This window comes from Amphiprion ocellaris, chromosome 14, assembly GCF_022539595.1.
Source record: "Amphiprion ocellaris isolate individual 3 ecotype Okinawa chromosome 14, ASM2253959v1, whole genome shotgun sequence".
NCBI classification, from domain to species: domain Eukaryota; kingdom Metazoa; phylum Chordata; class Actinopteri; family Pomacentridae; genus Amphiprion; species Amphiprion ocellaris.
In genome coordinates this window covers 7710882-7738727 of record NC_072779.1, presented here as the reverse complement: position 1 = coordinate 7738727, position 27846 = coordinate 7710882, and the positions used below count along the sequence as shown (strand labels likewise).

General features: G+C 38.2%; 1 protein-coding gene across 1 annotated transcript; it reads left to right on the top strand.

Moving 5' to 3' along the window:
* The first annotated feature begins 401 nt into the window (after positions 1 to 401).
* Positions 402 to 27734, top strand: rad50 (RAD50 homolog, double strand break repair protein). The gene is made up of 28 exons (XM_023279113.3): positions 402 to 509; positions 1942 to 2079; positions 2283 to 2366; positions 2648 to 2799; positions 2923 to 3108; positions 3278 to 3482; positions 3756 to 3884; positions 4822 to 4987; positions 7364 to 7422; positions 7653 to 7787; positions 8377 to 8583; positions 8906 to 9088; positions 9364 to 9521; positions 9628 to 9803; positions 10409 to 10646; positions 12928 to 13117; positions 13409 to 13535; positions 14413 to 14606; positions 14856 to 14966; positions 15450 to 15542; positions 15782 to 15895; positions 16270 to 16397; positions 16605 to 16706; positions 17862 to 17984; positions 25284 to 25369; positions 25478 to 25620; positions 25786 to 25919; positions 26837 to 27734. The coding sequence occupies exons 2-28, from the start codon at positions 1951 to 1953 to the stop codon at positions 27021 to 27023; spliced, it is 3939 nt and encodes a 1312-aa protein (XP_023134881.2). The 5' UTR covers positions 402 to 509; positions 1942 to 1950; the 3' UTR covers positions 27024 to 27734.
* Positions 27735 to 27846: the final 112 nt, after the last annotated feature.

The following is a 27846-nucleotide window of genomic DNA, read 5'->3' as shown; positions in this document are numbered from 1 at the left end:
GACTTTTGGCTTTAGTCTACTACCCAAAGACTTTCAGTGACTACGTTTGCCCTCCCACATATACAGAAAAAAAAACTTCTTAAAACGCTGGCAATAATTAAATAGATATTCGAAGCGAAAGGAAACACTAAAGTCTTACCAAAACAGAAGAAAAGTCATCACCGGTCAAAGTTTCTCAGCCACCACAGAAGAAGACGGAGTTCAACTGAGGTGACTCTTTGGTATAGATTTAGTTTTAATAGAAGCTTCCTGCATTTAGTTCATTTTGTGTTTTAAAATAGCTTCCATTACATAAGTGGTGAAGCAGTCGTTTAAATTAATAATCGTGTCGTCTGTGTACGAAACACGACGCTCAGTAAGAATAATTCGTTGAGTTGGATTGCATATCTATACATTTGTATTCTATGTCCCACTCCCGGAAGTCAGCCGCTGTCTGTCGTGTTACATTTCCAACAACGCGAAAACTGTAGTTGCACGTCTGAACACCACAAAGATATCTACTTTCGCAGGTGAGCAGTTTTCACAGCATTAGCAAACATATATGTGGCATTTTAACCAACCAAGACCGTTCTCGTGTTTCTCTGCGGTGGTGCATTCTGCCAAACTGTCGCTAACTGCTGCGTAGCATGATAGCCAAAGTTCGTCGTTAGCTAACCTGATGATAACAGGTACGTTAAGCCTCCAGGCGCACCAAACAAACTGGTCATAATAGGGTTTAAAATGCACTAGTTTAACATGTTTGGGCTTCCTCTGAAACCCATGAAAAGGGAGATTAATTTACTACACTTATAATATAGTTTGAAACATAGTAGAACGAATTAATATCTTAACATTTCATTGTTAGCGTTTAGAAGTAGGCATGCGTATCTCTCCCACGCCCCCTTCAAAAAATTAGCTAGCTAAACGTCGCGAATGATTAATCTGTGTTGCTCCTGAGATCCTCGAACAAAGGCAGTTTTAATGACACATAACTTATAGTAGCACGGATTATGTTTGTGCATGTTTGGGATGAACGATTTGGGGAAAGCATCTAAAATCTTCAGCTCAGTGTTCACAGTGTAATAGATTTAAAACATAAGTGTCACAGGTTGCTATCATGAAATAATTTTTATAACCCTTGGAATGACCGCTTAAACCCTGGTTCAAATGTGCAGCCTAATGATTATCCAGAATAAGAGTCTTATGATTCCCCTCTTGCATTGTTCCGAATTGTGATTTTGATTTAGAAAATTGCTTAATTGTTCAATATGAGTTAATATTGTTACTGTAGTGCAGTTGTTTGAAATGTTGCATGTAATCTTTTGGACACATTCAGTGGGAGTCCTTAGTTCCCAATTTGGAAACTACTGGCACTCCTTTATGAAAGCAAAAGAACACCCTCCTGTGCTGGTTCGATATAAAGATGGCTTGTTTAAAGAAACTACACTATACAAGTTGTGTACTGAATAAGCTCTGCATACAAATTGGTTGTTTCTCATAGTTTTACTACATATTGTGAGATGAAAAACATCTTCAAATCAGTTGGTGTCCTCAGAGTTGGCTATTCTGTAATTTTAAAATACAACAACTCAAAGATATGTTTTTGATGACACCCCAGTCGAAAGTTTTGTTCCCTTTTGCAGCACAGATACGATATATCGTGATAACCAACTTGCTATGTCTGCTGAAAGCTTTATCAATGTCGATTAGTAGTTTGCATAAGTTTGTTTAATGCAAACTTGCTGCACCCAGCAGATCATTGGATGCTATCAGTTGCTACCACATAGCCTTTATAAGTATGACTGCAGCTAAATTTTAAGGTGATAATACTAATCAGAAGTCAGTAATCCTTCACTGTTTTATATGGTCTTTAGCTGATGTCATGGTGAAATGAATTGGCATGGTCTGTTCCATTTTTAAAAATGCTGTTGATTTAATTTGTGTATTTTTCTTCTCTTTCAGAGAGCAAAAATGTCAAAGATAGACAAGATGAGCATCCTGGGGGTGAGGAGCTTTGGGATTGAGGATAAAGACAAACAAGTCATCTCTTTCTTCACTCCTCTGACAGTTCTGGTTGGACCTAATGGAGCAGGGAAAACGGTATGAAAACATTCACACAAGAGCAAAGGGTAACTGTGAAACATGACCACGAACAAGAAAGCTGACAGTACATGTGAAATGACTTGGCATTTCCATATTTTGCAAATGGTCACTGCAAAAGTTGGAGACAATGTTTCAAAATGGGAAATGCTTTTTTAAATTCTTGTGCAATATGTCCTTCATTTTCTTTCTTATGTTTTTAGACTATTATTGAATGCCTTAAGTATGCAACATCAGGAGAACTTCCCCCAGGATCTAAAGGAGGTGCTTTTGTTCATGATCCAAGAGTAAGTTTGTCTGCCTGTCAGATTGATTATTGGTCTGTAAATTCCTCTACTTTAGCAATGTTCTGCATGACTAAATCTGAATACAGTTAATAAAATTAAAGACAAATTTAAGTCACTTATAATGACGATAGTGGGAGTCCTAATCACTTTATATCTGTGCTAGTAGTCATCATCAGCACAAGTTTTAATTAAGTACAAAATAAATAAATTTATCTTTCACTGTCTTGTTAGATTAGTCTGTGCACTTTTATCCATGTAAAAGTAATTCTCTACAATTGCAGGATGCCCACGAGACAGATGTGCGAGCGCAGATTCGACTCTTATTCTCAGATGTCAATGGAGAGAAAGTATCCATTCATCGCTCCATGTCCTGCACTCAGAAAGCAAAGAACTACTCCTTCAAAAGCTTAGAGCAGGTCATTACGAGAATGAAGTAAGCCACAATCTCGTGTTTTTCAAAGGTTTGGTTTAATGTTGGAAAACCTAATTGGGGGACTGTATTTTAAGGCTACATGTTTTCTTTCTTCATATGTGACTCCTATCGTAATTCATCCAGAGATGGTGAGAAAGTGAGCTTGTCTTCTAAGTGCGGTGAGCTGGACCGGGAGATGATTTCTTCATTGGGCGTATCAAAGCCTGTGTTGAATCACGTCATCTTTTGTCACCAAGAGGAGTCTAACTGGCCACTTAGCGAGGGCAAGGCGCTCAAAGACAAGTTTGACTCCATATTCGCTGCAACCAAGTAAATGCATTCTTTTATGTTTGACTGTTTTTGGAATGCCAGCGCATCACATTACCTAACATTAATTTAAAGCAAACATGTACCTCAGTAAACATATTAACCTCTGTACACCATAGTGATATTGTCAGGATAGGGAACCTCTATAATTATCTTTTTGTCTTTCTCCCAGGTATATCAAAGCTCTGGAGACGATGCGTCAGCTGCGTCTCAAACAGACTCAGACAGTCAAAGAGTGTCAGGTGGAGTTGCGCTACCTGAAGCAGAACAAGGAGAAAGCCCAACAGATTAGAGACACCTTGGCCACTAAGGAGGCTCAGCTGATGGCCTCAAAAGACAGCATCCAGCAGATAGAGAGCCAGATTGATCCTCTTGAGGTAGGTGGGATTGGCCAATTTGTTTGCATGTTAATATAAATATATATTTAAAAACTAAGCCATTGTACGCTGGTTTTGGTGAAAGATATTTCACATAGTTGTGATCTTAATTACAAATGTGATTTTAGTGTCTTTTGTCGAACATGTTGAGGGATGCACTGATAAATCAATGGACTACTTTTCTTCATATACAGTGGTTTTATAGAAACCATGTCTGCATCATCCCTGTGATATTTAATTTTCATGTTTTTTTTGTTGTTTTTTTTTTGTCAGAATCGGCTGATGGATATCGACACAAAACTTGGGAAAGTGATGAAACTGGACAATGATATCAAGGCTTTGGAGAGCAGAAAGAAACAGATGGAAGAGGACAACAAAGAGCTGGAGGAAACAATGGAACAGGTAACCCAACTATATATAATAAACTATTGTGTAAAAAAAGTGTTTTCTGTCACAATGAAAATATTAAATTGGTAATTAATGCCATGAAGAAACACCACTTAACGTATCAAAATCACCCCGTAGTCACCGTAAATAGCACTGATGCTGGAGGCAACAAATCGACTGAAATACTTTAGAACTCGACATGAAGCTTTGTGGATAAATAAAGACAGTTTAAAAAAAAGAATGAGATTGAAATTGAAATGCATGAGCAAAGATGATGACCTTATAAAGAGGAAAACACATTGTCTTCCTATTTGTCTCTCTGTCAGTGGGTTTGTTTAGCAAAACACCTGCTTCATAGTACTCTAGACTCTACTTTGTGTGAAGTGTTATTATCCTAAATAAATTAACAGAATGACAACAGATGGTGAATGACGTTGAAATTCTGCAGTGACAAGTCAGTTCATCAGTAGCTTTTATTGATATAGATGTCTTTTATGACTGCTGGGCCTTTCTGTTTCTCTGTCTGTCAGATGTTTGGCCTTTCTTGGCTGTTTTTCTCTTAGTTTGAACAGTGTTTAATGTTGTGTGAGATTGAGTAACTGAGTGTTCCTTGGTGTATGAGTTGCTTGTTTTTGGGAGTGGCAGAAGCAAATGTCTGAGTTAAAAATTGTGAAAATTTTGACTGCTCTCTTTCCCCATTTTGTTGCCATTGATCTTGTTTGTGTCCTGTAGTTGCACTTGTGCCTCAAAAAATAGTATAATAGTGATGTAATGCTCTCGCTGTATACATGTATGCATAATGTGTGTTTTATCCAGATCAAATTTTCATTGGTGAATGCATTTTTATGCTGGAAGCCCCCACTGCAGTGAAACATGTCATCCTGACACTTCGCTGAGCTGTGCTCATTGAGCTTTAGAGCCACTCTGAGCCAGTGAACTGTGTATGTGGCAGGTGTTCCAGGGTTCAGATGAAGAGCTACAACAGATTTACCAGAACCACCAGAGAACCGTGAGGGAGAAGGAGAGGCGGCTGACAGACTGCCAGAAGGAGCTGGAGAGAGCTGGACGAGAGTGTCAGAGACTCAACAGAGTCAAGGCTGATCTCCTCGTTGAACAAGGTACTTGCACAGGCATCAGTCTGTAGGGTTCAGCCATATGTACAACTGAGTATATTTTGATATTTTTGTAGCAGGACTGCTTAATAGCATAATTAGGGCTAGAAATATTTCATAGGATAACGTTTATTTTTTTATACCGACAAATCAAAGTAAAGATGGTTTTTACCTTGCTGACATGTTTCGACTGCAACTGCAGTCTTCTTCAGAGCATCATCCGACGTGTGCTGACGTGTCCTTTTTATCATGTGACCACGCCCCCTGCCGCCAGGTGGTCTCTGGAGGATGGAGTCCCAGGTATTAGACGGTGTAGGCCCCCCTCGTCCCGGTTCATGGAGCAGCTCGCCCACTTCCTGATCTCGATGGCCTCCTTGATCCATCGTTTATGCTTGTTGGTCTCCGATGTTACAATCCTCCCCCTGTCTCAGTCCATGATATGATTATTTCTTTTGCAGTGATCCGTGATGGCTGATTTTTTGTTTCTTATTCGGCTTTTTCTTTTTGTGTTCTTGTGAGTCGTCCAGTTGTTTCCTTTTCGCATTCTGTCTGGTGTTCTTTTCATCTTGTGCTGAATGATCCGCCTGTTTCTCCAATGTATGTTTTCTCGCAAGATTTGCACGGAATCTCGTATATGATGTTGCATTTATTGTCCGGTTCTATTTTGTCTTTGGGATGGACTAATAGCTGTCGGAGTTTTGTATGTGGTTTTACTGCTGTATTGATGTTGTGTTTTTTCATTATGCGCTGTATGGGTTCTGTTACCCCACGGATATATGGGATGGTGATTATGTCTTTGTTTTTATTGTCCGGTTGTTGTGTGCGTTTTGTTTGTGTTTCCTTTTGTTTTTTTACTTTGTTTTTAGCTTGTTGTTTTCCTTTGTTTATGGCCTATGTCGGGTATTGGCAGTGTATGAGTGCGTTCTTGATGTGTTTTTCCTCCTCCTGTCTATCTTTATCGTCTGTTATGTTCATAAAATATTCTAACTACTGATAGTTTGTGAGCTGTGGGATGTTCTGATGTCCAGAGGAGGTACTGGTCTGTATGTGTAGGTTTCCTGTAACCTGTGATCTTAATGCTGCCGTCTTCTCTGTGGTGTATGTTTAAGTCCAAAAATGAAATGGTCCGGTTTATTTCTTCTTCATGTGCGAATTGTATATTTCCTGTGTCGTCCATGTTATTCAGATGATCGGTAAGTTCTTGTGTGTGTCCAGATTTTATTATTTCCAGGATGTCATCAACGTATCGTTTCCAGAGTGTGGGTCTGCAGTGTGTGGGTGATGTGTGGATGGCTTTCGTTTCTAGGTCCTCCCTGAAAAAATTACTCATTATTGCAGATAGTGGATCTCCCATTGCAAAACCTTGTTTTTGACTGTAAATAACTCCTTTAAACTGAAAATAGGTGGATGTGGCAACGAACCGGAGTAGTGTGATGATGTCATTTACTGTAAGGTTTGTGCGTTTTTTCAGTGTCCTGTCCTTCTTAAGTCATTCTTGTACGATAATGTGACGTCAACGGGGTTTTTTGTGAATAATGAAATTACATCGTGTGAAATGAATATCTCGTCTTTTTGTACTGTAATATTGTTGAGTTCTTGTGCCAGTTGTTTTGAGTTCTTGCAGTGATGTTGTGATGTACCGAGGAGGGGTTTGATGATTTCTACTAAAGCTTTTGAGAGGTTGTAAGTGACTGATCCGATGCTGTCTACAATGGGGCGCAGTGGTGTGTCTTTTTTATGTATTTTTGGTGTCCCATATATCCGGGGGGTAACGTTAGCTGTGGGAATGAGGTGGTTGTAAGCTTCCCGTGTTATTTTATTGGTTTCTAATAGTGGCTTGAGCAGAGTTTTTAATCTCTTTTTTGAGTATTTCGTTTGTGTTCCTGTCCTGTAGCATGTTGGTTAGCTGTTGTTCGTATGTGTCCGTGTCCATGATGACTGTGGTTCGTCCTTTGTCGGCCGGTAGGATGGTGATGCTGTTGTCCTGTTTGACTGATTTTATTGCTTTTGTTTCTTGCTTGGTGATGTTACTGTGCGGAAATTTTGCCGATTTTAAAATGCCTGCTATTGCGTTTCGGAGTTCCAATTTGTGTCCCTGATGCTGTAGTTTCTGGCATGCTAATTCTGTTGCTAGTATGAATTCTTCGTGTGGTATTGTGGGTGTGATGGCGAAATTGAGGCCTCTTGTCAAAACTGTTTGTTCAGGTTCCGTGAGGGTGCGTTGTGATAAATTTCGTACCCGTATGATAATTAACGACAAAATGAACATCATCCAAATAGAAATATTTCAGCCTTAGATGATGTTTTTTTTTTCTCTTAAATATGTAGCTATATTTTCTTACTTCAAAAGTAACTGCTAAAACACGCATATTTTTTCCCCAGGCCGTCTACAGCTGGAAGCTGACCGCCACACTGAAAACATCAAGAATCGTGATGGTCTGGTGAGAGATAAAAACCCTCTGCTCTCTAATAGTGCCGCACCGAATGTGTTCTTAGTTCGTTGTTTTGTAGAGGTGCACTTAGTTTTTACAACATTTAGCTATTGTTCCAATGGAGGCTTTAATTAATTGTATTCATTTCATTCATATACACTAACTATGCATATGGATAAGTACTATTCCTTATACAAATAAATAAACCTCACATATTTCTTTTTCCCTCTGTCTTGCAGGTTCGCTCTTTGTCATCCTATCTGGAGATGGAGGGTTACGACCGGACACCTTTTACCACTCTTCAGCTTGAGAGTTTTCATCGTCACGTCACACAGAGACTGGAGCAGGAAAAAGAGACCGTTAGTCAGGTTATGGTAAGAAATGTTCAGTTTGATCCTAAACATCAATCCTTAAATACTGATATTTGAAAAGATAGTAGGAAGATTATACACCAATAAATAAATATCTAGTTACTTTGCTTTCCTGGTTAATCCTATTAAATGGTAGCAGCAGTCAGTAATTTGTGTCTGATTAGTCTTTAGCCACAAAAAGTTCAACATCCTTGAGACAAACTGTTCATTTGATGTCTAGTTTATATTTAAAAATCCACAACCTGTGATTATTTCTCATGCTAAAATTTTAAATGCAAGACACAAGAAATCTACTTCCCTGATAAGGCCATTGAATGAATATGTTACTGTGAACACACTTGTGTATATTGGATTACAGCCGGAAATAAAATTGAAGATAAGCACAGATAAATGACAAAAGAGAATACTAGTGTTAATCATTGATTATTCTTCACGCTTAAGCCCAGACATTCATTTGAAGTTAAACTAACAAAAACATTAAGTGTAGGAGAATTTGAAAGGGGATTATCAGTCAGTCTTCTGAAACCAATTCTAAATGTGCTAGTCATTTTCAGAATGACTTACTGTTATTCTTTTTGTTTTGTCCAATCAGGCGGACCTGCAGGAAAAGGAGCGGCAGAAGCAGCAGTCGATTGATGAAATGAGAGATAAGAAGACTGGCCTGGAGAGAACAGTGGAGTTGAAGAGAGACCTGCAGGGAAAGAAGCAACAAGAACTGAGGAATGTCAGGGCAGACCTGCAGAGGCTCGAGGGTTCTTCTAATAGACTGCAAGAACTAGAAAATGAATTGGCTAAAGCGGTGAGACTGCACACATCGGCTGTGACAAGTTTGCTTAGGTTTTGTGAATATCAATGAGTGATAGATGTTTATAACAAATAACTTTGGCTCTTTTTCTCGGATTGATTTGCACAATCGTGTTAAAGATCAGCTATTTGGATGTGAACATGACTGTCAACTTGCTATGTGCATTTCTTACTGCATCTAGGAGAATTTATTTGTGTTAGGTTACATATATATTTGTAATTGTCTCTCACAATATCCCACTGGCCTCATGCATAAAACAAAGTTTCTTTTTATGTGTTCTGGGCTCGCTACATTTTGTGTTTGTTTTCCTCTTCAGGAGCGTGAGCTTCAGAGCGCCGTTCAGAGCTCCAACGTGGATGAGCTGAAGGCTGAGGTTGTGGAGCTCCAGAGAGAAAAGGCTGAACTCGACTGCACACAGAGGCAACTTGATCAGGAGATGGAGACGCTCAACACACACACAACTGCACGCACACAGATGGATATGCTGAAAAAGGACAAGGTAATGTGTAACCTACAGTCACTAAGACAGGGTTGATGTTAAATATTTGCCCATTCCTCCTGAGAACAGAGCCCCCACTGCTATTAAAATGTTAAAAAACATCAGAAACTCGAACTGTTCTACTACACAATTTGTTTCTCTTTCTGTCCCTTGCTTCAACTCCTGAAATTAAACCAAGTGTCCCTTGGTGATAATCTAAATTTGTTTGATTGTCTCTTCTCTATGTTTTTTTTTTTTTACTTCCCTTCTTCGTCTTTCCTCATTTCTTCTTCCAGACAGAGAAGGAGGAGCAAGTACGGAAGATCAAGTCTCGTCACAGTGAGGATCTGGTCTCCCTGCTGGGCCACTTTCCAAACAAGAGAGAGCTGGAGGACTGGATCTATGCCAAGTCCAAGGAAATCAATGGCACCAGGGACAGACTCGCAAAACTCAAGTTAGTTATTTCGACTTAAGTACACATGTGACGAAAGAAGATGTTTTACAAATATAATTCTCTGTGGCATTGACCAATGTTATTATGTATTTTTTATAAATGTCAGTAAGGACTTGGCATCAGGTGAGCAGAATAAAAGCCACATCGCTGCTGAGCTGCGTAAGAAGGAGCAGCAGTTAGCCGGTGATGAAGAAAAGTTCTTCAATGTGTGCGGCAGTCAGGATCTGGAGCAGGACCTGGGAAAACTGCAAGAGGATCTGGAGAAGATATCCAAACAAAGAGGTAAATGGTCTGGAAAAGAAAGTAAAAGGAGCTTCTTAGGACTTGACATGGTTAGTTATTGTGGTTGTAGATCTCTAAACAGAGAGATGAGATGACATGGGGACTAATGGAAAACCTGAAAACCTAACCTAAATAGCAAGGCTAGTTCTAAACAAATTCAGAAACTATATAATCTTTCAATTTGAACAAAATCAGCTAAAAGTAACTGAAGTGGTGAATTTATGCAGCAAAATACCACAATGAAGAGACAAATTTAGCATGCATTTTTATACTATCAGACAATGCCTGCCATTTGAAACATGTGTGAAGTACAATTATTAATACTTGTCAGTGATGAAATTACAAACAACGTGATTTTGTTGCAACCATATGATGACAATTTATAAGGTTAGTATTCGTAATAGTGATCTTTATGCATGAAACAAATAAAACAACGAAGGAGCAGATTACTAGATTGTGTAAGCCTTCACAAGTAGCGTTTGAAGTCATGCATATTCTTATTTTACCATATTTCTTAGTTTCTCATAGTGACTGAAGTAGTGAAATCACCATGATATTAGTGTCTGATTCCTTTGTTTTCTCCCACTCCCCCTGTCCTGTTATAGCGATGCTTGCTGGAGCCACAGCAGTGTACACTCAGTTTATCAGTCAGCTGACAGAGGAGAGGGAGCCCTGCTGCCCTGTATGCCAGCGAACGTTCCCCTCCGAGTCTGACCTGCAGGAAGTTATCACTGACATGCAGTCAAAACTACGCCTGGTGCCGGACAAACTAAAAAACACAGAGCAGGACCTGAAGAGGAAAGAGAGGAAGAGAGATGAGATGATATCTCTCAGACCTGTAAGGTACAGTGTGCCAGTGTGGATAGTTGCTTTCAGCTACTGTGAGGCTGGAAAGAGAGATGTCACAATACTTTGGACAAAAATGCTTGTTGGATCATCCAACAGTGCTAAACAACTTTTATGGCTCTCCAAAACCTCTGACAGCAGGCTTTTTGCCCTGATTTGAGATGTCACTTTTCAGTATTAAAGATTGTAATATTGATATTATTGATATATAGAGAGGTCCAGGGTCCAGCCTTGACACATTTACTTTTCAGTGTCACCTTCACTACCTCCAACTGTGCATATATTTTTGCAATTCTGGGTCTAAATTTTAGTCTAATAATGCAACACTCATAAGTGGCTACAGAGTAGAAGAAAACATGGCAACTTGCAAATATCAAATATTATTTTTTCATTACTGTTAGGAGTTTCTCAAACATAATCGCCCTGAAGATCAATCCCCAAATCTGACTGACCCTCTTTAGTCAGTCAGATTTGCATGTAGATAAAGGGTGCATGGATAAACAGAGACTTGATTTTGTTCTCTAAGTGAATGCAAACTGGTCTGATATTCTGCTTCAAAAACATGCCTGTTGATTTTTACTAAATGTTATTTAACGAGACAAAAATCTGCTTGAGATAAGCTAACAGACTCTTACATGAAGCTGGCTTGAGAGCTCAAGTTCAAATTAAATTGTAGCGCTAGTTGGCTGGTTTGAGCAGAATATCAGAGCAGCTTAAATTACACCACAGCTAGGTAAGCTAGTCTGGTCATTGTCCAGCTCTAACATCGGTAATATCTTGGTATATTTTAATACTGCAGAATGTATAATAATTCCCTTTTTAATGTAATTATGATATTCTGATCCATCCATATTAATTCAATTATATTGATATTGTCTCCTCAAGTGGTAACCTAACACTATTATGTTTCATACAGATATACAGGAGAGTGTACTTGCATAAATGATCATGTGTATACAGAAATATTTTGTCATTGTTGCTGATGTGCACACACACAGGTGCACCTATGGCAACCGTGAAACAGATTCCCTGGCGTTACAAATTGCAATTTAGCAACCTGGTTATTTCCATGTTTAAATGATTCATTGATGATTCTGTAAAATGTTAGAAATAATTAAAAGTTTAACAGACTTTTAAATTAATTAGTGCTAACAAAAATCATCTTCTAATTCATTATTTGTTTACACTGAGAAATAATTGAAATGAAAGGTGCACTTAGATTGCTTTAGAGTAATTAGTGTGTAAATAAGCTCATCTCCCTTCCTCTGCAGTTTGTTTGTGAGCAGGTTTTATGAAGACTAATCCACTAGAGGGAGCCAGATTCTCATATTATCTCACATTATCTCGAGAGTTATCATGTCTGTTCATGAGCTAGAAAGAAACCCATAGTTGTGCTGTGATCTACCAGCTACAGTTTTTATTTAAGACAACATTTTACATCAAAACCTAATTAGCAAGTAAGGTGATATCAAGAGGTAATCTTATCACAGTGTCCAGCTTGGTTTTTTAGACCCATCTTATGGATGTCATTAGTATATTAGAGTTTACGCTTCTCAGTAGAGATGATTTAGTTTTTATCACGAGTTTAATTGTTAAACTGGCATCATTTTTAAGGTTGAAGATGGACCTTAAATTGCTGAAATCATTTTATTTATCAAGTCATAAAAGGGTTAACAAACCAAGTAGATTAAAATCTGTTAACCAGCTGTAGGGGGGGTTACTGTTACTGCAAGTGGTTACTGCTGACACCTCCAGTGGGAGGGAAATGGCTGCTGCCATGGTTGCCATGCGGCCATTGCAACCACAATAGAAAAACACCACAGAAGCTGAATTTACGGGTACTGAGTTGTGTGAATGATACGTGTCCTTGCTTGGAGAGATTATACACGTCAATGATGGGAAATTATACTAGAGAACTGTCTGGGACTACTATACTGAGAAAGACGTTTCATATTAATTGGGTCATACCGCTAAATATTAACCCCGTTTTAAGCTACAACTTACTCTACTAAGCTCTGTGTTAAAAGTATCCAAGGTGGATAGTAGCAGTCTCTACAAGATGATGAGATCAGAGATAGCCAGAAGCTTTTGGGCTGCATAGTAGGCCCTCTTATTCCTGAATAAGAAAAAGTCTTATTCCGAATGTAGTAGAATAACAATCCATCATAGCCAGCGGTTTTAAAGTGGAAACACAATTTGATGTACAGTTTAAATGCATGTAACATGCCCCTTTACTCTCCACTCAAAGTATTATTCTTTTCTTTGTCATGTTTCCCAGGCAGTCCATTGTACAGTTTCAGGAGAAGGAGTTGCCTGAGTTGAGAAACCGTCTCCAGACTGTGAACAGAGAAATTGAGAGGCTGAAGAATGATGTGGAGGAGCAGGAAACTCTGCTCGGTACCCTGATGTCTGAGGAGGAAACCGCTAAGGCCTGCCTACAGGACATATCTCTGATGGACAGATATCTGGTACTAACTTGTTGTCTGTCTCCATCTTTCTGATCACCACAGTCTCCACCATGTACAGACAGTTTAATAAAGACACAGTCAGACCCTGCACGTGCTCTTCCCTTTTTCTCCAGATAAATCTTTGAGACCAATTCTTTTCACGTTCTGTCCTCTGTTAATCTTATATCTAATTTACAAATAACAGGCATCAAAGAATAATGATTATACTTCTATTTGAGTTACGTCACAGTGAGACCATTCCTGAAAAGTCATATACATTACTCTTTTCTCCCATGTCTTATTTTCCCCCAGATGGATCTTAAAGAGGTAGAGAGGAAAATCGCTCAGCAGTCAGCCAAACTCCAGGGAGTAGACCTGACCAGAACCATCCAGCAAGTCAGTCAGGAGAAACAAGAAACTCAGCACAAGCTCGACACAAGTAAGATGACACTATACACCCGTTTAGTGAAAACATTTTATTTTATTGTATTGATCTTATAGTAATGCCTCCATTGTTATTTCAAGCACCTTTACTATCAATAATATTTAAGCCCACAAGTACCACACAGCTTAACAATACAGTGATCAAGAGAACAACTGAAATGGTTTCAAACATGTATTTGCTGACTAGACTGAAATCAAAGATGTTCAAGGTGGTAAAAAATAGCAAAAAACTGGACATACTTCAAATCTCTGTATTGACCTCTGTTTGTGCAAGTTGCAGGAAAGCCTAAATCACAATCAATACACTTGTAAGCTCAACTGGATAAAAGATTGATGTCCAAAACTAGAATAATGTCTTGTGATTATTTGTGAAGTTGTCATTTCAACTCAATATATTATGGTATCGCTTTGTTGTAGTTAGTGTCTGGAGAGGGTTTATGTTCTGTACCTGAAAATTTTCAATAAATAAGTCATCCAAAATATTTGCATCCAAAACATGCAAAACAACAAACATATACATTGATGGCACATGCCTAAATTTGCCCCCCAAATGATGACTGAAAACACATGTATAATTCTGAAGAAACGTTGGTTTCCATATAAATAAATAGACTGTCTTTATTCTGTTTGTGTCCTTGTCCACGAAACAACAACTTATGGAGTTTTTAATGTGAGCTACCATGTGCAGCAGTATGAATATCATCTAAAAGTATAATCTAAAAACGCGCACTGTTATTCTGCTGTACAGTAAGTTGCTACTGCACATCTATACATTGTTGACCTCACATTAGACATTGCATGGGAGGCAGATTGATGTTGGTGCAGTTGTGCAAATGTGTTTTCTATGTCTTTGCTTATTTGTGTTCTTTCAGCTTCCAGCAAGATGGAGCTGAAACGTAAGCTGATCCAGGACCAGCAGGATCAGATTCAAATGCTGAAAAGTGCAGTGAACGAGACAAAAGCAGAGAAGCTTCAGCTGAGCAGTGACATGCAGAAACAGCAGCAGCTGGAGGAGCAGTGTGTCGAGTTCACCACAGAAATACAGGCCTTAACCAGGGACATCAGGGTACGTTGCACATTTCCATACTCACAATGTGACATAAGTCACATAAGTTAAATACAACCAGCATCATATTCTGGTATATTGGCATCGTGTATGGCTTGAAATGACTAAGTCTCATCTTGGTGAGCAGCTGTATTTTATTTTATTTTCTTTTCGCACTATTATTTACTAATTTCAACATTTCTAGTAGCATGCTAAACAATTACAACCTGTTAACGGCCTGTTTTTTTCTCTCACTCTGATGTCAACCAGGAGGCAAAGGAACAGCTGTCCCCTCTGTCTGCTGCTCTGGAGAAGCTGCAGCAGGAGAAACAAGAGCTGGTGGAGCGCAAGCGGCAGAGGCAGGAAGAAGGGCAGGAGAAGGTGGACGCATTCTGACATTTTCACTGTACTCTTTCTCTGTACTTAAAACTTATCACAGATCAGCGTCAAACTGTTGTTTACGTCACGTTGGAGATGAAATGTCAGATTTCCTCTCTTTGTTATCTCTTTCTGCTCTTAACTGTTCTCTTTTAGTAGTAAGATGGACTTTCCCATTTATTCTGTTACGTTTCTTTTACACATTCTCGGCTTTCCCTTGTTTCATTATCAGTGGGTTTAGCAATAGTGAAATCCTAATGTTCAACAGTGAATTAGTAGCATTTTAAAAAGGTCAGTTATAAAAAAACACTATACATTTGGCCCCACATTTAATCACAGCCTAGCAATTAACATGTCAGCCAAATTACACTTCCTAATACTGACTGTTTTAAGAGCATTTTGCTTTTCTGCTTCTATTTCCTTCACAAATTACTCTTGAATATCTCCTCATCTTAATGTCATCACTATTGTGACTGTTACTGACAGATCAATTCCATCAAAGAGAGAATAAAGGGGATCAACATTCTGGAAAGAGACATTACTAAATATGTCGATGAGGGAAAAGACGAATACAAAGAGGTAACAGGTTTTCTACAATCATATATGATACATCAGTTTTTGTGATCTCCCCATAGTTCATTTAGTAATGGTTTTGTGTAAAAGGTAAAAAAAAAAAAAAAAAAATAATGATGTTTTTTGAGAAACTTTGTCATTCTTTCTTTGGTGTTACCTGTGGAAGCTTGGCTATAATCATATTAAATTGTTAATTTTACTGTATTGGAGAACAGTTGTTTTGACACTGTCTGCTGTTGTTGCAGCAAAAAGAGTCTGAACTTCAAGAAACCAACACTCAGCTACATGAGGCTGAGAAACATAAAGAGAAAATTAATAAGGAGATGGGAAACATCCGTCAGGACATAGACACTCAAAAGGTATGAGCTCCGGTGTTGTTATTTTGATTCTCATTTTCTGTATCTTTTTGAATTAAAACGTAGTAAAAGGAAGCTTTAAGTTCAATCAACCTTTATAATATTTGGTGCCAGTAAAACTTTAGTTACTTGAAAATGTGAAATGTTACATCCACATTTGCATTTCCTTGACAACAGAGCAACAAAACACTGTGCTGTATGTAGACTGGGTTCCTGGCTGAACTTTACCTAGTTTACTACCAAGTTGCATGAAGACAGGGGAGCCCGCAATTTTCTTTAATTCACTTAAGTAGCTCTTTGTAAGAACCTGCATGGGTGGAACTGCAAAATGCTTTTGATAGCAATCAAAACCTCGTTAACTTTTTATCAATTCTCAGGTCCAGGAGCGCTGGTTACAGGACAACCTGACTTTAAGGAAGCGTGTAGAGGAGTTAAAGGATGTTGTGGCCAAACGTGAGGCTCTTATGAAAGACATGGGCGACATGCAGGTCTTGCAGCTCCGCCAGTAAGAACACCGCACTGATATCTATCTATCTATCAGCTCATTGCATTTAGTAGAGGTGTGCCAAGCTGCACTGTAGCAAACAACCTGGGTCTCTTTTTACCTTAACATGGTCACACCTGAATGTGTGAATGTTGTTTGTGGCCAAGCTGTCAGTTGTATTAGAAGTGAGACACAATGTTTTCACTTTGTTTTTCTGTGGTTGTCCAGAGAACGTCGTGAAGCAGAACGTAAGCTGGAAGATTTGAAAAAGAACCGCAGCATTGCACTGGGACGCCAGAAAGGCTTTGAGGAGCAGATAATGGAGCACAGGTGATAAATGCACGTGTGTTTACATATACACAACTGAACCAACATCAAGAACATCGAATTGCATGGTCATAAAAAATGTTGAAAAGTCGTAGAGTTTGAAAATCCATAAAGACTGTAGAAAAGTCATGAAAAAATAAATCTAAAATATTTTTATGTGGTTTAGTGAATATCAGTTTTAAACAGGGCAGATTATTTTTTAATTGTTTTATGTTAGAGTAGGAAGACAGTTTTTTAATCCTACACTCAAAACATTGTTGAATGGACATCCATTCTAGGGTAACAGGGACGTTGTGAACATTATAATTCCCTCTTGTAAAGATTTACTCCATTGCTCTGATGTTAACTGAAGGAGTTCAAGAAGCAAGGAGTCTTGAATTAATCTGTGCTTCAGCAGAGAGTCAATGATCCACAAAGAATTAGCCCATAAACCAATGGCTCAATAATTATCACATCTGTATGAATACATGTTCATCAATCAGATTGCTGCTGCTGCAAAACAATCGCTCTTCCCAGCACGGAGACCCACTACAGCCTGTCACCACAGAAACTTCAGTTTAAAATACTGTCATTGTGATGACCCTCCACTTGGACACCAGGTGTGCCTGTTCAGAAGCTGAGGGTCGTCAGCTGATTGAGCCACACCTGGGATCAAGTGGCTCAAACTGCATCAAACCTCCCTCACTTCCAGTGTGTGTCTCTCTCTGACAGGAGCTGTTTCCTTCTGCAGCTCCAGAAGCCTGGTTTTGGTTTGGTTTGGTTTATAGTCTTTTGTGCACCTTGTTGGCTTGGTTTTGCAGTACAATAAAACCTTTTTTTTCAGTCACCACCCTGTTGTTGTCTCCCTGTTTTGTTGCAGCTTCAGAGCCGAGTTGTAACATCATCAATACTATATTACTACATTCATTTGCGTAATACAGGGTGCATGGTATACTTGAGATCAATATATTCTGTCTAAATATGTGCAAATAAATGTTAATTATGCAAATTGATGTAAAATAATCTTTCAAGTCCTCTGACCAAAATGTATGTGAACCGTTGATAGTGCTGGGGAAATAGGATTTTACCTGCACATTACCATTAACAGAAGCAGAGGTAATTTTTTTTTACTTTTAGCTATATTGTTTTCTATAAATTTAATTTTCTCTTTGATTTCAGAAAAGAGCTGCGAGAAGATCAGTACAGCAAAGCTGATGAACTCTACAAAAACAAGATGATTACAATGAGGACCACAGAGCTGGTCATCAAAGACCTGGATCTCTACTACAAGGCTCTTGATCAGTAAGTTTTACCTTATTGTGTACTATATACACACACATTCCGTATGTGTTAACCACAAAATATTTCTGAGTCTACACTAGTAAGTTAGGGACTATATAGGTAATGTTAATAGTGATGTCTTTCTGTTTTTGTTCAACAAACTAGTTATGTGAACTACTAAGACTACTTTCTCCCAGAATTGTAATATCTTACAGTGGGAGCTAGAAACAACTGTTAAAGGGGATATAACATATATTGATATCATATGATTGCTGTGACATTTTTTCCCACAAATATCAGATGGTGACGCTAGTAGAAACAGGTGTCTAATATGTTTACTGAGTCACATAGTCAGCCTGGGAAAATGTATTTTGACACAAACTGAAACTGGTTAATTGATTACAGGGTGAAACTGCAGATAAATGACAAATGCCAGGTATGAGCATTGCAGATTTGCTTTGTAGAAGGTGTTAATTAGACGTGGTTTACTATGGTTGTAATTGGTGTAGAACCAAGAAGAATTTGGAAAGTGCCAAAGTTGAAAAGCAAAGACAGAGAAAACCATAGCAAAGTGTTATTTACCTAGCTTTAAAAAGAGCTCTAAAATTACTTTCTCCAACTGCAGTGAGAACTCTGCGTGAGGAAAAAAAAAAGTAAAACACGTCAATAAAACATCACTAATTTACTGTTTGTATGTTTAGAATACTGTACATGTCACTTTTAAATATATTGTAGGAGTCTCAGTGACTATTATGTAGGATGAAGCCTAAATCGACTCTGCAGGACGCCTACACTCAGCGTTTTATAAATGAATAAAGCTTTGTGTTTATATGTAGGAAGTGGTCTTGGAAAGGTTTAGTTTGCACATTCAGCGTCATCTTTAGTAGTTTTCTTGTAATGACACATCTGCCTGCTGTCTTCATTATCAGACTCTTTGAAGTTACGCCATCAGATCCACTGTTAGGTTTTTAGGTTGTCATGAAGGGGAAATGATGTCAGTCCTCTAATAATTTTCCCAGACTGTGGCAGTTGAGGCTGAAAGCTGATGCCCCCTGAGAAGTGTTTCTATTACTTAGCCCACTATTTTTGAAATAAATAAGGTGGAAAATGGTCAGAATGCTCCAGCCACCTCCTTGCGGACAACACAGACCTGTCAGAACTGGGTCACCATTTACAAATCCTCCAGAACACTGGCTATCTCAACCATTCAGAGCATTTATTTGTGAATGAAACCGTTTCCGTCCTAGTCTCCATGTATTTCTGAGCCTACGGCAAATGTTTTTCTTTGTGAACTACCAAAGTCTTGAGGATCAAGCATGAAGAAATTCTTTAGACTCTTGAAACCAGAGCACTTGGCTGCTCAACACTGACTTTTTTTTTCATCGCTGGCATTTTAATGCTATTCATTTGTCTTGGGGAAACTTTGCTGAATAAGCCTTTATCTTACCAAATTCATCTATGCTCTGAATTACTCACAATCCTTTTCGCAGTGCCATGATCTTTTTTCAGTTTTTGCAAAATATCATTGCCTCTTGCAAGACATTGCGCTATTCCATACATTTTATCTTCAGAACGATCTTTCTTGCTTCTCATATAGCAAAGAGCTGTGACTTGCTTCATAGCGTGGAAGAGCCTCTTTTGTTACAATCCCCTGGTAAACTAATTAACAACCCTGTCTGAGATTGCTGCCACTAAACTGAAATCATGTTGATATGTCAAGTACATAGTAACTGAAAATAACTGGGAATGCAGTTTAGCTAAGTGTAACGAATGAACTGGCAAGTCAGTATAGATATTGCTACTAAGTTTCATGGGAGTTAAGTGAAAGTGAAAAAGAATTGGAGATTGACTAACTTTGTGCAGCCTGCTGCATTTGATGTGCTCCTTAGAGTCATAATAAAGTGCAAAACAGGGCACTGTGTTGTGTGTAAAAGATAGCAGAAATTGTTTAATTTCATGTAGTGCAGTCAGGAGATGGAATAATTGTGTGCATTTGCACTCACAAGCACTGTTCAAACCGGTATATTATAGCATGAATACAGCCAAATGCATGATTTTCAGTGAGCGCCATGCTTTTAGATTGTTGCAGATACAGCTAGTTTCAAGGTAGGTTTGGTGAAAAAACTGTACAGTACTACAGTACTATAGTATTGTGCTCAATTGCAGACAATCAGTGATTATTCTGTTTCATTTAATTAAGTTAAACTGAGCTACCAGGGCACTCAGTTTCCAACTTGTAGACACCCCCACTACCTAACTACACATCCCCAGCATACAAAAAAAATGACTAGATTTGTGGCAATGGGATTAACGGTTTTTACTGACCTCGAGTTAGCTTTGTGTAGGTGGATAAAGTCGAGGCAAAACGTATGGAGTGAGGTTGAAGTTTCCCTTATCTTCATCATAGCACTTCATCATAACACATTAGAAAGTGTTACGAGTGTGAGCTGCACTATGAAACTAGGTCTAGTGCATTATTCAAACATCTTCATTGTATACAGACATATCCCAAAGTTGCCACACTTATCTATTCTACTCTATCCTAATTGATTTTAAAGTTGACTAATTAATTTTTAAAAAAATATAATACCAATTCACAACATAAGCCAAACCTCAAATAATTGCCGCTCAAGTAAATGCTTTTCCAGTGTAAAGATTTGTTAATTTTCTTTTTCATATATACACATAGCACAAAAAATAAGGACATTTGTGTTTGGTAGATCATTTTTGTTGTAGCAACGCTCCTTGGAAAAAAAATCTTACACTGTTGGGAAGTCTGTTAACGTCCCTTTTAAATGGTGCCACATTTGTTAGGAACATGCATTTGTGAGATGTATGTTGTGCCTATGAAAAATTTGCCAAATCTTCACTGCCGATGCCAAACAGCCTATTCTGCTATTGACTCATGTTTTATGCTGTTTGGTGGATTGGATGATTGAAGTCTGAAGAAACAAGACCTGTCAATAGCAACAACAAAATATGCTGCATGTTCCCTTCAAATGTGGCACCATTTAAAGGGGAACTAAACAGGCTTTCCACCGGTAAAAAGTTTATTGCCAAGAAGAATTGTTACAGCACAGAAATGATCTACCAAACACAAATTGCCTTGCTTTTTGTGCAATGTTTATACTTGTATGTGGTTTTGAATTGCAAGTAAGGCCAAACAAGACAGTTTAAAAGCCCCATTGGGCTTTTGAAAGACAGACTTCACAAAAGCATCTGCTCACATGAACTGTGCCTTTTAAAAAAAAAATAAAAAAAAATAAGACTAAGAATGAGAACAAGAATTATTGATTTCATAAGGTTGACTTACAAAGTAATCTCAAAGACTTTCTTTTAGCTTATTCATCAGTTCACTGACAAACTGTTATAAATGCAGACAAATTCATGCTAAAAGTGTATTGTAACGGCACAACACAGAATAATCAGTGAGGTAAAAAAAGAGCCTTTTCTATTAATCTGCCATATGCAAGTCACTGAATAGGCATAGTATCCATGAGATACACCACGTAGATGGTTGCTAACATCAGTTGCCCAGCAGTGTGAGAAAAATGTTTTATGGGCTGAAACTTAGGTTAATGTGTTTAGAAGGATCACCTAGGGGTATGGTTAAAAAGAGCGCTGCGTGCCAACATGAAAACCGCATCCCATCACTAAAGGGAAAATGAACTCTTTAACAAGGTAACTTCCAGGATGATGTCAGGGTGCCGTCTGCCAGATTAAATTCGTAGAAGTTGGGTGATGTAGCCTGATAATGAACCTCAATGTTAAAGAAAATGTGTGATAGACTGATTTCAACAAAAATCCACCTTTTGCATATCTGTTCTGAGCATTATGTTTGTTAACGCTTTTGACATATTTGACTGTCACATTCTGTTTTATCACCAATTAGTATGTAGAAAACCAGGCAGTTGGAGAAGGCTCACATACCTTGTCCTGCCACTGTCTTCTCAACAATGAAGTTGCATATGGGGGAAAAAATGACAAAATATTTGTTATTTTTTTTTATAATACATTTGATACATTATCCAGAATGTCCAAAATAACATTTATTTTCATCATTATTTCTTATATTCAACAATAACACTTTTTTCAATGATGAGGGCATTTGAACAAATGAGAATCAGGAATGTATTCAATGAATTACCACTGCTGAAATGCATTAAATGCCTATAGAAATAGTCCAAGAAATAACCCAACCTTTGTCAGATGCGTGTTCCATGCACTGAATTTATCACAGAATATGAGGTTTCTTTTTTCGATATATGACCACATCACTGTCAGTGGCATCATTTTAATGTGGCTGCAGGTTTGTATTTGATGTGTTGGTTGTTGTGATAAAAAATGTGCAAATACTGTGCAAAATTGGAAGCATAACACATCTTCAAATGCTGAGGAACTGGGTTTGAGTTTTGATTTAATTCAAATAAACCACCAATATAAAACTATTGTACAAGGTCATGCACTAGGCCTTTTCTTTTTCTGTCGCGTTCTTTTCCCCAATTCTTACTTTTCATTTAATCAGCATGAAGAAATTTAGAAATCGACCAAAGTCAAAGTGTACACCCATGGTGACCAGGCATTTATATCCTTGGATGTATGGATCGCTCTGACAGAGACAATAGGTTAAGATGAAAAGCCTCAGTAAGGAAGTGTGAGCTCACGTCACAGATTCTATCTGAGACAAAAAGGAAAAACATTTACCCGTATGTGTGGGTTCAAGCATCACTGTTTGACTGCAGTGTTATCAAGATTGAAAGCCGACACTATATCCAGGTCACAGTTTCTGTGTGAACATACAGAAAACCGTCTCATGGTAAGACGTTTTGATTTAGGAGTGAAAAAAAATCTAAAAGCGACTCACTTACTTTGCAAAAATATGTTTGTGCAGATCGTAGATGACAATGATGCTAATGGGTCAAAACTTGTGTGTGACTAGGCTCAGGTGTTTAGCAGCTAGTTAAAGTATAATTAATGTATGTTATTGCTTTTGTCATTGTCACTGTCTAAAAATATGCTTTTGTAATTCACATTAAATAATAAAAAGAAGCCTTTGAGGTTTCCTTTTATTCCATTAAAACCAAAAGAAATATTTTAGTGGAAGGTGTTTTGTTTAGTATACACAGTGTGCAGCTTTTAGTGTATTCAATGTGATAGTTAAGAACATTTGGAAAAAAAGTATCTTGAAATAAGCTTTTTATGCCTTCATGCCATGATATTTCTAGCCAGAGGCATTATGGTTTTGGGTTTTCCATCGGGCTGTACATATATCCATCCCATTCTCATGTACACGATGCAGTATCTCTTAAACACTGAGGAATTTTCTTAAAACGTTCACTTGGAGTCACTGATGAACTGGTTAGATTTCAGTGCTCAAAGGTCACTGTGGTCTCACAAAACACTTTTTCTTTTGGCCACAAATCAATAATTCATTCTCTAATTATTACCAGATAACACTCAAATATCTTACTGGATAAATTAGTAAAATGATGACACTTTGTATCCAAAAAGTCAAAGATCAGCTGTACTCTGATCACAGCATTCTGCAAAGAACAGTCTTCTGGCCATTATTCAACACTGGAGCAGAGGAGGAGATTGTTTCATATTTGATCAGATACTGATGTGGTGGCACTACTTTTGAGGTCCTACGTATTTAATTCATTTAAAGCCTTCGTCACTATGTCGTCACTAAATCTGGAAATGTGTTGAGACTGAAAACAGCCCTTCCTTAGAACAATGCAATGCATTTTCCTTCAGGTATGAGTGAGACGTGCGCTTCAATCCAGGAAGTCCAACAAGACTCTTAGCTCCACAAATTAGAAGGCTAGTCGAGATGGTAAAACACCACACAGCATTTTATAGTACCCTGAGACGGTATTTTATCACTCTGGAAAAGTTATTACATACAAATATTTTCAGTGGGAAGATACGCATTAGAAATGCAGCATTCATGAGAGTAATCTACCAGGAATGTATTAGGGTAAGTGTTAGAGATTAGTTAGACAGAACTTCCCCTTGGGCATCAATAAAGTATTTCTATTCTATTCGACTGGCAACACCTTGCTAAAAGTTGTTCCATTGCATTACTGCAAATATTTACAGTTTGCCTTTTTAGTATCCCTCCATCTTTTTAATGTTTCTCCACCAGAGCTCACCAAAGAGATACTGAATGAATTTTGCACTGAATATACCATACTTTGACTCAAACTGCTAAGGCCTTAAAATAAGCTTTTACATTTATTTTGCACAAAATAAGAGCTATGCATTTTGATTTAATTTTACTTGATATTATTAAAGATTATTAAGATATATTTAAAGTTTAAGATAGAAATGCTTTTTATTGGCACAGATATGAAATCGTCCTGTTCTTCTGATCATGAACAAGTCATGTCGTAAGTCATGAATATGGAAGCAATCAGATATACCTTCCCTCTGTTGAATAGGCAGTCAAGTTAATAAACTGCAGTAGGTCAGATGAATGATAAGGATTGCTCTGCTTCCTCTGCCTTTTTTTTTTTTTTTTGGTTTTCATCATGGTTCCGCACAAACTATATAAGGCTATGAAAAAGCACTGCTTGTTATACTGTTATCAAGCTGGTGTTTTCAGACCACATTTGTGTTTCTCACCAGTTTGCTAGATTATAAACCAAAATGCTTCTTGGTATACAGAAAAAAAACATCCCATTGACCTCATATCTGATATGTGCATTTGTATAGTGATGTTTTTTTCAATATTAAATGGATTTGGTGGGGAAAAAAAGAACAAAAAAACGTTGCTGCTGTTATCGTTTTGAAATCAAGCGATCAGAAAGCAGCTTCTGGTGTGAAGCCAGTCAGACCACACATGCAGCAAACCAATTAAACCTGCATAAATCTTGGTGATGGATATCTATTTGTGTCAGTTTCAGAGTAATTAGCTGAACTTTTTGCACACGCGCTTCAGTGTGATCTTCATATGTTCATTTTTGAACCAAGTGTTTACTGTACTATATGCAGCACGAGTTCCCATGTTATATTACAGCCTGTTGTTTCATTGAACATTCACTTTCACAGCAAATACAGACACTGAAACTAAGTATTAACGGTGGAGCGCAATGTAATTTGTTAAGATTTTTTTATACTAGTACATTTTTCTACGACATTTTGAAATCTGGAAATCACAATTCTGTCTTCACCTTGTCACTTGATTGTCAAATGAAATTGGGTAAAGTGAGATGTCCTGCAAAACAGTGTCTAGTAACAGTGACTTTTTGAAAAGGTAAATACAATATCTTGTCCACAGTTGGGTTCATACCTTTGTTTTCTTTTTGTTTTGTACAGAACCATCATGAAATTCCACAGCATGAAGATGGATGAGATCAATAAGATCATCAGAGATCTGTGGCGCAGCACCTACAGGGGTCAAGGTGCATCTCACTCAAAAAATGTTCTTCATAGTTTTTGTATGCACAGAGGTTTCTGCTCTCATTCCTCCCTTGCTCACTGTTCTGCCTTTGCCTCTTGCTCCTCTCCAGATATCGAGTATGTGGAGATCAGGTCTGATGTGGACGAGAATGCTTCTGCTGGAGTGAGGCGAAGGGTTTACAACTACAGAGTAGTGATGGTGAAAGGAGACACAGCTTTAGATATGAGAGGACGCTGCAGTGCCGGTCAGAAGGTGCCACAAATTTTTTTTCTGTATTCGCACCTACATCACATAAAAGTCTTGTCTGTGTGTAATAACATTGCAGTATTGGATTACAAAACCTCAGCAACAGGTTGTAGATATCCAAAGTTGTTTTGTTTGATCAATTCATTCCTTTTTTTCCCTCTTTGCGTGTAGGTGTTGGCGTCCCTCATCATCCGTCTAGCTCTGGCAGAAACATTTTGTCTGAACTGTGGGATTCTGGCCCTGGATGAGCCCACCACAAACCTGGACCGGGAGAACATCGAGTCACTGGCACACGCCCTCGTGGAGTCAGTATACACCCATGCACCGTTTTTACCGTTACACTCATGAGGAACATCATTTGCTGACCACCGGATCATACCTCCAAATCTTACCTGCACCCTGAAACTCATTTTAGCCTCAAAACTAAGTCTTAATCTTCACAACTGAGGACAGACAATTGAAGAAGTCAGGGTTGACGTAAATGTTTGTCAGTTTATCCCAAACTCACTGACCTCAACACATGGTTAGAAACACAAAAATGCTCGAAGGCCGTTATTGGACTGATGATATCTCTGCACCGCCAAAAGGCTGCTTTGATGCAGACATGTTGCTATAGATACTGGTAAGAAGATAGAACACAAAACAGACAAGTATAAAGGCAGTGCAGATATGTGAAGGCTCCTTTGAAGATTTCTGAAAAGTTATCAATAAGATCATAAAGCTTGAGTAGTGCGATGCTGCAAAGCACTGCCCAGTACGTTATCACAAGTAGGCATTTGATCATGTTGAAGAAAATGCTTTTCTTGCCATACAACTCTTCGTTTTTTTTTTTTTTTTTTTTTATTGTACCTTTTGTAATAGCCCCCACTGTCCCTGAAAAAATGAGAAACCTTTTTCACAGAATGTTGTCATCAGCCTCAACACACCTCTGTTACTTTATGGCTTTTACTGCAGCAGCTGATGTTATGCAGTGCTGATAGAAGCATATTGGTACAAATTTACAATATTTAGCATATCAGTTTCAAAGTGCAAATGTATATTATCAGCAAAATTTGGATATCCTGACATGGCAGACAATAAAAACATACATTTTATATTCCCAGAATTGATAGAGTTGGAATTTGTGTGTTAACAGTTTCATCACTCAGCTGATATTTGACTTACTCCAGTCTGAAGTGTATGAATTTTATGCACTAACTGATCTCTTTCCTCTCCTCTCCAGAATCATCAAGAGTCGCTCTCGCCAGCGTAACTTCCAGCTGCTGGTCATCACCCACGACGAGGATTTTGTGGAGCTGCTGGGGCGCTCAAGCTACATCGAACACTTCTACCGCATCCGTAAGAACCAGGACCAGAACTCCGAAATCTCAAAGTGCAGCATCACCTCACTCTCATCCTATGTCCACTGAGCAGACAAGTGAATCTATGGACTAATTTGGGAATGCACAGTAATGCTTTATCTTCTTGCTCTCGTGTTCAGTTTAGTTTTCAGACAGCAGGAAGAAAGTTCACGTTCTGATCACTCTACTAACTGTCTACAACATTCAGTGATATGAACATTACTCAGCAGTCCCAACCAAAGAGACAGGTAACTATGCATCTGCAACACAGTACATGAAGCCATTTCTGTTCTTTCTTTTTCCCTATACAGTTAGAAAGTAAGTCCAAGAAACTCCTTGGAAGCATGCCTTGTTGATACTGTTACTTTTTAATGTTCAATCATTTAATAATTGCATCCTCCTTTCCACCAAGAAACTAGCAGATGAAGTGCCTTACAAAAGTAGGCTTCTGTTTAAAGGTTCTAGTGATGGACAACATCACAAATATACATTTAAAGACAAACTGACACTAAGTAACGAACCAAATCCTGTGTGTTCTGCTGTTACTGTACGGCACTAAAATGTTGGAGTGAAACAAGTGGGACTGCCTTTATAGATATGAAACTGAAGCATCTTCTGCTTTGTAATCTTTACGATGGTATTGTTGTTTGTAGTCTTTACAAAGTGCCCAGTGGCTATCAGATGGTCTGCAACAGAAGGAGCACCTTCTGGATCAAAGTTTGGGGGCGCCATTGCAGTTTACTGCAACGTTCTGTTATTAAATTTCTTGTGAAACACTGAGGTTGTTGTTGTCACTGGACTAAGTAATTTCTTGCTACAAATGAGTTTTTACTTCTTTTTTTTTTCTAAACAACTCAGCAACCAACCCTATTGATCTATTTCAGAGAAACAT

Excerpts from the sequence above, each read along its gene's own strand:
- rad50 (XM_023279113.3), top strand. The coding sequence starts at position 1,951 with ATGTCAAAGATAGACAAGATGAGCATCCTGGGGGTGAGGAGCTTTGGG. Across the intron at positions 10,647-12,927 it reads ATATCTCTCAGACCTGTAAG|GCAGTCCATTGTACAGTTTC; the intron begins GTACAGTGTGCC and ends CATGTTTCCCAG. Across the intron at positions 25,370-25,477 it reads CAGCACCTACAGGGGTCAAG|ATATCGAGTATGTGGAGATC; the intron begins GTGCATCTCACT and ends GCTCCTCTCCAG.